General features: G+C 49.2%; 1 protein-coding gene across 1 annotated transcript in view; it reads right to left on the reverse strand.

Moving 5' to 3' along the window:
• Window positions 1-11,126, reverse strand: part of ARSD (arylsulfatase D) — a 26,722-nt gene extending 15,596 nt beyond the window's left edge. The window contains exons 1-4 of the mRNA XM_011962240.1: window positions 10,984-11,126; window positions 8,140-8,289; window positions 4,438-4,559; window positions 3,141-3,263 (exon numbers count right to left, since the gene is read on the reverse strand). Of these exons, the coding sequence (XP_011817630.1) occupies window positions 3,141-3,263; window positions 4,438-4,559; window positions 8,140-8,289; window positions 10,984-11,027 (439 nt within the window). The 5' untranslated portion in view covers window positions 11,028-11,126. The remainder of the gene's footprint in view (window positions 1-3,140; window positions 3,264-4,437; window positions 4,560-8,139; window positions 8,290-10,983) is intronic.
• Window positions 11,127-11,502: the final 376 nt, after the last annotated feature.

The raw sequence follows: 11,502 nt of genomic DNA on the forward strand, positions 1-11,502 counted from the left end.
TAAGTATTAAAGTATATAAAGTATGTAAATATATATTAAGTGTATAAAAATATAATTATGTTTTGTATGCATATAAATATATGTTACTTAAAAGGTAACCAGTTACTAATGACAGTCGACTCCTGAATAATTCTGTAACATAGTAGCAGAAACTGGCTCTCTCCCCCAACTTGTAATCAAAATGCCCTTATACAATTTTTCCTAAGGCAGTAACTGTTAGAACAATATCATAGAGGTAGAACGTGGGGAAGCTCACACCTCAAATTTCAGGAGAATGTCCAAGAATTGGGCTGTCCATGTGGACCTTCTGTGCATCTCACGTCCAGCCCATCCGCCAACTCAAATTCAGGTACAGAACAGGTGGGAACGGCTTCAAGGCCCTATTTGCCCCACTTAAAACTAGAGGAGATCAGGCCAGGTGTGGTGGCTCTCGCCTGTAATCCTAGCACTTTAGGAGGCAGAGGCAGGTGGATGGCTTGAGTCCAGGAGTTTGAGACCAGCCTGGGCAACATGGCAAAACCCCATCTCTACTAAAAATACAAAATTAGCTGGGCATGGTGGCAGGCACCTCCTCAGCTACTCAGGAGGCTGAGGTGGAAGGACTGCTTGAGCCTGGGAGGTAGAGGTTGCAGTGAGCCGAGATCATGCCACTGTACTCCAGCGTGGGAGACCCTGTCTCCAAAAAAAAAAAAAAAAAAAGTGGAGTTCAAGCTGGTTTTCTCCCCACTTCCTCCTGACCACTCCTCACAAACTGTCCTCAGAACTCCAGAACCCGTAAAAATGTATCTTTTTCCCAAACCCAGACACACTCCTATTCCCCCTTCTTATGTTTAAAGGAAAAAATATGCTTGGATGTGGTGAGGAGTGTCTCTGGAACATGAATAGGCTTTCCGCAAAACAGACTGAGTGTGTGAACCACAAAATGAAGACTCTTAGAAGAAATGCTAATGTTTACCAAGATGCAGAGGTCTGCAAGGTCTGCAATCTTGGTAAAGAAAAGCAAATCCCCTTATATAGTTAACAAAAGAAAGAAAAATTGGCTGAGTGCAGTGACTGACACCTGTAATCTCATCACTTTTGGAGGCTAAGGTGGGAGACTCTCTTGAGGTCAGGAGTTCAAGACCAGCCTGGGCAACATAGCAAGACCCCATCTCTACAAAAACAAGAAATAAAATTAGCTGGGCATGGTGGCGCGTGTCTGTGGTCCCAGCTAGTTAGGAAGCTGAGGTGAGAGGATCACCTGAGAAGACCCTATCTCAAGAAGGAAGGAAGGAAGGAAGGAAGGAAGGAAGGAAGGAAGGAAGGAAGGAAGGAAGGATCCACCCTCAGAGTAGGAGATACACAGAGTTCTACAGTATAAAGCACTGGCCCTGTAATCCCAGCATTTTGGGAGGCCAAGGTAGGTGGATCACTTGAGGTCAGGAGTTCAAGACCAGCCTGGCCAACATGTTGAAACCCTGGCTCTACTAAAAACGCAAAAAAAAAATTAGCTGAGCATGGTGGCACATGCCTGTGGTCCCAGCTACTTGGGAGGCTGAGGCAGGAGAATCACTTGAACCCAGGAGGCGGAGGCTGCAGTGAGTTGCAATCACGCCACTGCACTCCAGTTTAGGAGACAGAGCAAGACTCAAAAAAATAAAATAAATAACAAATAACAGAAGAAAAAACTTTAAACAAATTTAAAAATAAAAATAAAGTGGCAGGAAACTTGAAAAGGAGGAACAATGGTTGTCCTCCTTGAGAAAACCACAGCTTTGAACAAGTTGGGATGTTGCAACTCCTGTGAATGGGACAGTGGCTTTGAGTGTGAGAAAAGCACAGAGAGGAACTGGGGACCCTGCACAGAGATGTCACCACCAGGTCAGGGCGGTGACCTCACTGTTGAGCTCCCATGTTCTCATGTGTATGACGGGGACAGCACCTCTAAATCCACAGGCTGGGCAAGGAATGAAGGAGGTAACCAGCGGACTGCCTGGTGCGTGGCGGCATAAACCAGCATCTCCCTCCTTTCCTCTCCATGCAGAAAGGAGTCTGAGGGGCAGGCCTGAGCTAGTGCCCCTTACAAAGGCCAGCTTGTAAGATTCTCCGTGGCTGGTGTTTGAGATCTGGATTTCCAATGGAGAATTCACACTATTAAAATAATAAGCTGACTGTGCCTAAACCATATGCAAAAGCAGCATGGTTCATGCTAAACACCTCTGTTGGTTCTGGGAGTCTGGAATTCGGGTAGGTGCCAGGCAGTGAGTGCCTGCAGAACCAGCTCCCAACAGAAACCCCTGGGCGCTGAGTCTCCCGGGAGCGCCCCTAATAGACAGCATTCCATGCGTGCTGTTAAAACTCATTTCTGGGGGAATATGGTGCATCCTGTGTGATCCCACTGGGGGAGGATTCTTGGGAGCTTGTGTCTGGTCTTCCCTGGGCTTCATTCCGTGTAATTCCCATCACTGATTCTGCCTCACCTCCTCTGACTGTCATAAATCACCCATGAGCACAGCTGCATGCCAACCCCTCCTAGCAACTTTCTGAACTTACGGGTGCTCTTAGAGACCCCTGACCCGCTGTCTCTTATACTGGGTGCTCTTGGAGACCCCTGACACGCTGTCTGTTATAAAGAGGGTGTTCTGCCCCGCCGGGGCTTGCTGTCTAAAGGCAGGCAGTGTTTGTTAACTCTGGGGGTTGTGAGATGGTGAGTGGTCATGCAGAGAAAGATAATATCTGAAGAAGGTCGTGATAAATGGGGACAAGCTGAAGACTGATAGGTCCAGAGAAGAAAAGAGGGCAATCTCCTAGGATTTTGAATTTAAAAAGAAAAAAAATCTCATCAAAAACTGGGGACAATTCGATAGACCTGAGATGGACCAGGCACCAGCTTCTGATTCAGAGGACACAGCATTGTTTTCCTTTGCAGGAAAACGGGATTTTTTTTTTTCTTTGAGATGGAGTCTCACTCTGTCACCCAGACTGGAGTGCAGTGGCGCGATCTTGGCTCCCTGCAGCCTCCGCCTCCCGGGTTCAAGTGATTCTCCTGCTTCAGCCTCCTGAGTAGCTGGGATTACAGGCGTGCACCACTGCACCCGGCCTGGGATCTTTTTTATCACGAATCTTCTCAACCACCGTATAATGCTCCCACATATCCACACCTATGAGGCCAGTTGCATAGCCACGCTGCTGCAAGATTCTTGCAAAAGTGGTTTCGTTCTCAGGGAGACCACCTGAGCCAGCGTTCCACTGAAGGGCCCGGTATCCATTGCTGGCTTCCATGCCTGTGGGGCAGGGAAAAGAGGAAGAATTTACTTTCCCTTCTCTAGATGAGCACTTCTCAACCAGGGGGATTTGGTGTCTGAGATCTGGATTTGTGCACCCGAGCCAAGCTGCTATTATCTATCATCCATCTGTCGTGTATGGAGCTATCAATTATCTACCCATCTATCATCTGTCATCTGTCTACCTACCTACCTACCTACCTACCTATCTATCACACTATTCTCGAAATAATAAGCATGGCCAATGTCTGGAGATGTTTGTGGTGTCACAACTCAGAAAGGTGGGGTGTGGTGCTACTCGTTATCGGGAGCGTGGAGCCCAGAGATGCGCTCAAGACCCTACATGCAGTGCACAGAACGGCCCCACGACAGAGAATCATCTAGCCCCAAATGTCCATCATGCCAAAACAGAGACACCCTACCTTAGGATGACACACTCTCCGTGATCTATCATATGTCTATCTATCTGTTTACCTAGTTATCACCTGTCACCAGTCTATCTCAATATGTATCCATCATCTATCATCTATATCTATCCATCTATCTATGTATCTATTATCTATCATTATCATTAATCATCTAGCTATCAATCAGCTATCATTATCTATCATCTATCTATCACTTATCTATCATCTTTCATTATCTATCAGTTAGCTATTATCTAGCTATCTAGCTATCAATCATCTATCACGTCATTATCCATCATCTATCATTATGTATCATCATCTAGACATCTAGCTAGCAATCATCCATTATCTATCATTATCATCCATCTAGTGTATATCTAGCTATCAGTTATCTATTATCTATCTATCTATCTATCTATCTATCTATCTATCTATCTATCATCTAGCTGTATCGCAGTGACTCGCAACTTGGGGAAACTTTGCTCTCTCTAAGAGACACTTGGTCTTGTGATCAGTCGTACTGGCTCAGAATAAACCTCTTTAAAATATTCCAGACTTGGCTTTTCTGTTCACATCCTAATGATCACAACTTTTATGTGTATGCACACAATACAATATTCCTTACATAAATACAAGGAAGATGATGAATTGCAGATGATCTTTGTACTATTGCCCCTATAGCTTCACCATCAGTACTCAGCTGTCACAGATGATAGAATGAGTGCATAGAGATGTACCCATTTCTCCATCATCTCCATGACACCAACCTGATCTGAAAGAATGTCTCCCCGTGAGGAATGCAGCTCGGCTCGGGGTGCAGAGCGGGGCGGCCGCCAGGTGCTGAGTGAGCCTCACACCTTCCTCTGCAAGTTGGTCAATATTCGGCGTTCTGAGCAAAGCACACAAATGTCATTGTTGGAAGGGAGACGTGCATTTGGCTTAAGCAGATCCCTGCTCTGAAAGGCAGAGGAATAGACTGCAAAGACTTCACTGGATTTCAGAATTAGTAGCATTATGGTCTCCTGTAGAGGCAGATCGACCCCTATCCTAAGTTTGGTGTTGATGTTGAGATGGATGACGTCACACACACACACACACACACACACACACACACACACACACACACAGTATATGAGACAATTTATGACTCATATAATGAGGCTTTCCGGGGAGAGCAGGGCAGGCCTTCCAAGCTCGTGTGAAATTAAGGAAGCAAGGAAAGGAGATTTTTGTTTTTAATTGTGGTGAGGGTGTGGGGCTGCGATGAGGGCTCGCACACAAGGGTGGGGGCATTTATGGTCTGAATCTGCTGTCAGCACTGAAGGAGACAGTCCCTGTGCTTTCTTACCTACTCGTCCAGATGTGGAGCCAGACAGAAGAGGCCTAAAAGCTTTCAGCATCAGATATCAAAAAACAGTGAGGGTCTCAACACTTTGGGAGGCCTAGGCGGGCGGATCACTTGAGGTCAGGAGTTCAAGACCAGCCTAGCCCACATGGTAAAACTCCATCTCTACTAAAAAAAATACAAAAATTAGTCAGGCAAGATGGTGCATGCCTGTAATCCCAGCTACTCAGGAGGCTGAGACAGGAGAATAGCTTGAGCCCAGGAGGCGGAGGTTGCAGTGATCCGAGATCACACCACTGCACTCCAGCCTGGGTGAGAGAACAGAGTGAGACTCTGTCTCAAAAACCTAAAAAAAAAAAGAAAGAAGGAAGAAAGGAAGGAAAGAAAGAAAGAAAGAAAGAAGTCAAAAGAAGCACCCACATAGAATGGCACCTATGGAATATGACTTAGCCACTGCAAGGGGTGAGGAACAGTACTGACACTTGCTGCCACGGGGAGGAGCCCTGAAAACACCGTGTTCTGTGAAAGCATCCTGACATAAAACAACACAGGTCATATAATTCCATTTGTATGAAAGGTCCCTAACAGGGGAGTCTGTAGAGATGGAAAGTATATTAGTGGCTGCCAGGGGCCAAGGTTAGGGTGCTGAGAGAGTTGGAGGAGTGTTAGCTGGGGCTGCCCTAACAAAGTCCTACACACCTGGCAGCTTCAACGCCAGGTATTGGTTGGGTGCAGTGGCTTCCACCTGTCATCCCAGCACTTTGGGGGGCCAAGGTGGGTGGATCACTTGAGGCCAGGAGCTCGAGACAAGCCTTGGCAACATAGTGAAAACCTGTCTCTACAAAAAAATACAAAAATTAGCTGGGCATGGTGGCATGTGCCTGTAGTCTCAGCTACTCAGGAGGCTGAGGCGGGAGGATTGCTTGAGCCCAGGAGACAGAGGTTGCAGTGAGCTGTGATCACGCCACTGCATTCCAGCCTGGGCAATAGAGTGAGACCCCGTCTCAAAAAACAAAACAAAATAAAACAGAAAAGCAAACCCAGTAGACATTTATTCGCTCACATTTCTGGGAGCTGGAAGTCTGAGATCAAGCGTGGGCAGGGCTGGTTCCTCCTGAGGTCGTTCTCCTGGGCTTGTAGATGCCGTCTTCTCCCTGTGTCCTCAGGTGGCCGTTGCTCTATGCGTGTCTGTGTCCTTATCTCCTCTTCTTATGAGGACCCTAATCCTATTGGATCAGGGCCCAGCCTAGTGACCTCATTTTACCTGAATCACCTCTCTAAAGACTCAGTCTCAGGCCGGGCGCGGTGGCTCAAGCCTGTCATCCCAGCACTTTGGGAGGCCGAGACGGGCGGATCACGAGGTCAGGAGATCGAGACCATCCTGGCTAACACGGTGAAACCTCGTCTCTACTAAAAATACAAAAACTAGCCGGGCGAGGTGGCGGGCGCCTGTAGTCCCAGCTACTCGGGAGGCTGAGGCGGGAGAATGGCGTAAATCCGGGAGGCGGAGCTTGCAGTGAGCTGAGATCTGCAACTGCACTCCAGCCTGGGCCACAGAGTGAGACTCCGCCTCAAAAAAAAAAAAAAAAAAAAAGACTCGGTCTCCAAATAGAGTCACAGTCTGAGGTCCTGGGGATTAGGGCTTCAACGCAGGCATGTAGGCGACACAGATAGGCCCCTCGCTGAAGCTGATGGCTAAAGGGGTGCAGTTTCTCTGGGGGCATGTAAATGCTCTGACATGGTTTGTGGTGATGGATGGATAGCTCTGGGAATAGACTAAAAGTCCCTGAACTGTACACTGTAAACAGATGAAACACATGTTCTGTGAATTACAACCAGGCCTGCTCAGGGTGTTCGAAAGGGGATCCCTGGACAGGGGGCAGATTGACTGATTGACTGATTGATTTGGAGACAGGGTCTTGCTCTGTGGCCCAGGCTAGAATGCAGTGGTGCGATCTCAGCTCACCATAACCTCCACCTCCCGGGCTCAAGCCATCCTCTCTCAGCTTCCTGAGTAGCTGGGACTACAGGCGTGTGCCACCACACCTGGCTAATTTTTTGTATGTTTCATAGAGACAGGGTTTTGCGATATTGCCCAGGCTGGTCTCAAACTCCTGGGCTCAAGTGATCCACCTTCCTTGGCCTCCCAAAGTGCTGGGATGACAGGCGGGAGCCACCGTGCCCGGCCCACACAGGGCCAACTGCTGCAGGTGCTGCAATGTCCACTGCAAAGAAGGGAGGCCTTGCTCTGCGGGGGCCACTCCTGAGGTTGGCAGCTATTGAAAAGCAGATGCAGCCTGCATTCTGGGGCGATCCTTCTAGGAGAAAAGCCCACTAAATGGAACAAGGAGGTTTCTCACCTTTTCTCCTGTAGTAGAAGGCACGTGAGCACCACTCAAGCGCTCTGCTGGTAAGGCTGGCATAGAGGCTACTACTCTGTGTTTGCACATGCCACTGCAGTGGGCTGAATGGGGGTCTGCCAACCGATCTGTCCACGTGCTGACCCCCCGAACCTGTGTGTGGGACCTTGCTTAGAAAAACTGTCTTTGGAGATGTTGTTAGTTAGGTATCCCGAGATGAGATCATCCTGATTTAGAGAGGGCCCTAGATGCAATGACCAGTGTCCTTCTAAAAGACAGAGGAGGAAACACAGACGCAGAGGAGCAGGCCACGTGGGGACGAAGGCAGACACTGGAGTGATGTGGCCACAGGCCCAGAGATGCCCGGAGCCCCCAGGAGCTGGGAGAAGCAGGAAGGGTCCTTCCCTACAGCTTCACAGGGAGCTCCGTCGGTGTCTTCATCTCCTCTTTTGGTAATCCATGTCAGATTAGGGCTCACCCTAAGGACCTCGGTTTAACTCAATTACCTCTTCAGAGATCCCATCTCTGAATACGGTCACACCCTGAAGTGCGGGTGGTTAGGGCTTCAACCTACAAATGTGGAGGAGACCAGAATTCAGCCCGCAACAGAAGGGCCCGCAACAGAAGGTAAAACTGTTGGTAGTTTTTTCTGGTGTTGAGTTCTGAGGTCCTAAGGAGTTTTCTAATTTCTCTAGGCAGATTTTAAATGCACCATTCAATCAAACTCACATAACATCACCACCAATAACAACAACCAACTGTACCTCAGGGTATTGTTCCCATAGCAACCGAGATCCCCAATGCCTAGATCATCCGCCATGATCAGTAGGATATTTGGTTTAAAGGCATTTGCAGTTTTAGGTTCACACGTCTTCTGAAGCAAGCATAAAAACAGCAGCACCAGCAAAGAGTCCCTGCAGAGAAAGTGAAACACAGAAATGACCATCTACAATTTGGCACGGGAAGTAGGCATTTCAAGGCAGCTCGCTGGGAAGGCAAAGGTCTTATCACCAAATTAAGACGTTCAGCTTTATGGGAGGTTATTATCCTGGCCTGAATTAGTGCACTAGTGACCCCGGACCAAACGAGGGTCAGACTGCTATTTCTCGTGGCCCAATAGCGAGATGCAGATGAACTGGGAAAGAGGAGAGCTTTTAATTCTGTAACCAGTTACAGGAGGAAGGCCTGGAAATTCTCTCCCAAGGAACTCAAAATTATAAAGCTTTCCAGAGCTTATATACCTTCAAAGCTCTATGTCTAAGGGTAAGTGTGCATTCATCTAAAGACATAAGTGATTAACTTCTAATCTGTAATTAAGATCTGAGTCCGGAAGACTTTCCTCTGGAGCCTCAGTAAATTGACTTAATCTAGATGGGTCCAGGTGCTGGGGTGATTACCCTTAACTTGTCTCCCACTAAATCACAGAGTTTTGGGGAGTTCCTTTAGTCCCCGGTAAAGCTTGTTGTGGAGGTCTAGGGAGTTCCTTAAGACCCACAATAAAACTTGTTTAATCCTAAATGGGTCCTGTTAAGAATTCCTTCATTATCTCCTCATGCTTCAAAGGCCCAGGAGAGGCCTGGGCAAAAGTCTTGGGGGGCTTTTGTTACATCCCAGCCTTTGCATAAGGGCACTGGTTGCTTCAGCTTTTAAGATGTAACTTCAACACTCGGTCAGTGCTGAAACAGTTGTTACGGAGGCCTGCGTTAGTGAGACCTGGCCTGCCACACTAGACCACACAGTTCAGAACAAACTGGAATGGAGTCACTTGTGCTAACTGCCACATCATCAAGCTGAACAGGGAAACTGCCCAGTTTTCCGAAAAACAGAAGATTCGAGCAAGCAAAAAGAAGATGTGTAGTTCACCTGAGCTAAGAAAGTCTCCCATGCTTTAACCCTGTAAGAAAAGCCACTTTGAAACAACCAGTCTGCTTTATTATTCTTTTTGTTTCTTGTTTTGAGATGGGGTCTTGCTGTGTTGCCCAGGCTGGAGTGTAGTGGCATGATGGTGGTTTACTGCAACCTCTGCCTGATTCTGAGGTGGGAGGATTGGCTCAAGCAGTCCTTGAACTGCAGTGGATGGGTGGTGTCTTAGTGTTGGGGGATCATGGCCGTGCTCTCCGGGAAGGGCGCAAACGAGGGGTGTGTCTCAGGGTGTTTGGGGGGACACGGCTGTACTGGGGGGCAGGGGAGGAATACGGCCATGGGGAGGGATCCCATGTGGCCAGCAGGGTAATGGCCACGGAAGGGGACAGGATGGGGCGTGTCTTGGAGGGTGGCGAGAGGCAGGGCAGCGCTGCTGAGGCAGGAGAATAGGGTCTGGAGGCAGGGAACCTAAGGGTTTTCATGCCGACTTCCTAGCACTAAATTGAAAGGAAAATCCTAATTTTCCTTTTTTGTTCATTTTTAAAATTTTTATTATTATTATTTTTTTGAGACAGAATTTCACTTTTGTTGCCCAGGCTGCAGTTCAATGGCATGATCTGGGCTCACTGCAACCTCCACCTCCTGTCTCAGCCTCCTGAGTAGCTGGGATCACAGGTGCCCATCACCACGCCCGGCTAATTTTTTTGTATTTTCAGTAGAGGCCCGGCCTAATTTTTGTACTTTTTGTAGAGACGGGGTTTCACCATATTGGCCATGCTGGTCTCAAACTCCTGACCTCAAGTGATCCACCCGCCTCGGCCTCCCAAAGTGCTGGGATTGCAGGCATGAGCCACCTGGCCTGGCGGGACAATCCTAACTTTCCATGCCTAAGTAACAAAAGGACCAGAGGCTTCCCTTTGACCTTTTCTGCTGGGCAGATGGTAGATTGGCTGTCTGCAACCAATCAGACTGATTTCGGGTCCAGTCTTTCTTTGCAACTTTGTGACTTCATCTTAGTCTCTGATTAGTTGGTTTTTGCAACCAATCAGATGTTTGCACAGGGCTGTGACTTTTGTAACTTCAGCCTCTGGTTGGCTGCTGTCTGCAACCAATCAGACTAATCGCGGGCCGACACTTCAGTTACATGAGGTGAGGACAAAGTGGCCAATGGGAAACTTCTAGGGGGTATTTGGACCCAAGAAGATTCCCTACCGGGCTCCTGAGCCGCTGTTTGGTCGGCTCCCACACTGTGACGTGTCCTTTCGTTTTCAGTAAATCCCTGCTTTCCTTCTTTTGTTGCTTTATTCTTTCTTTGCTGGGCGTTTTGCCCAATTCTTTGTTCAAAACACCAAGAACCTGGACAACTTGCAGTCACGACCCTCTACCGGTGGTGGAGGACCCAGCAGGGCGTGACCGACCCAGTTTCCGCTCCCTCCGGGCCCCGGCCGGCCTTCCTCCGCCTTCCCTTCCCTTCCTCCTTTGTTCTCTTTCCCTGCCCTTCCAACTTCCCTTCAGTTCGGTCTCTTCCACTCCCCCTCGTCCCCTCAGTCGCCCCCTATCCCTGGGCTCTGCTGTCTGGCGTCTTTCCCGGGTACAGAACGCGCCTCCAGCTACATTTTGGGGACTACAAGGCGCCGGACACAACCACGCCCTTTACAGGGGCCCAGGCTCGCCGTGCTCGCGACCCCCTCCCCAGGTCCCCACCCCAGGCCTTAGTGTGGGCCGCGTCCCAGGGTCCCTGGCACCTGGCGGCGGGCGCGGCGCGTCCCTTCCGCGCGGCAGATCTCATGGTCGAGCGCTGGCCCAGAGCGCAGGACCTTGCCCTTCGCACTCTGCGCCCGGGCGCAGCTAGTGCCAAGGCTCCGCCCTCTCAGCTGCGGGATCTGGGGTGTGCGCCCGCCCCTCCTTCAGCCGCCCCTCCTTCATCCGCGTCATCTCCTGGCTCTCGGGACCTCCGGAACCTGCGCTTGGAAGCAGGTTTTCCCAGGTCGTCACACGGGGAGGCCGGGGCTAAGGAGGAGCTGATTAAACCCAGTTACGATTGACCGGGCGCGGTGGCTCCCACCTGGGATCCCAGCAATTGGGGAGGCCGAGACGAGTGGGTCACCTGAGATCAGGAGTTCGAGACCAGCCTGGCCAACATGGTGAAGCCTCGTCTCTACTAAAAATGCAAAAATTAGCTGGGCGTGTTAGCTCACTTAACAGAGTGACACTCAGTCCCAAAGAATAAATAAATGAAAATGAAAAATAAACCCAGTTAGGTT

Source organism: Colobus angolensis, unplaced genomic scaffold (genome assembly GCF_000951035.1).
Source record: "Colobus angolensis palliatus isolate OR3802 unplaced genomic scaffold, Cang.pa_1.0 Scaffold587, whole genome shotgun sequence".
Lineage (NCBI taxonomy): Eukaryota > Metazoa > Chordata > Mammalia > Primates > Cercopithecidae > Colobus > Colobus angolensis.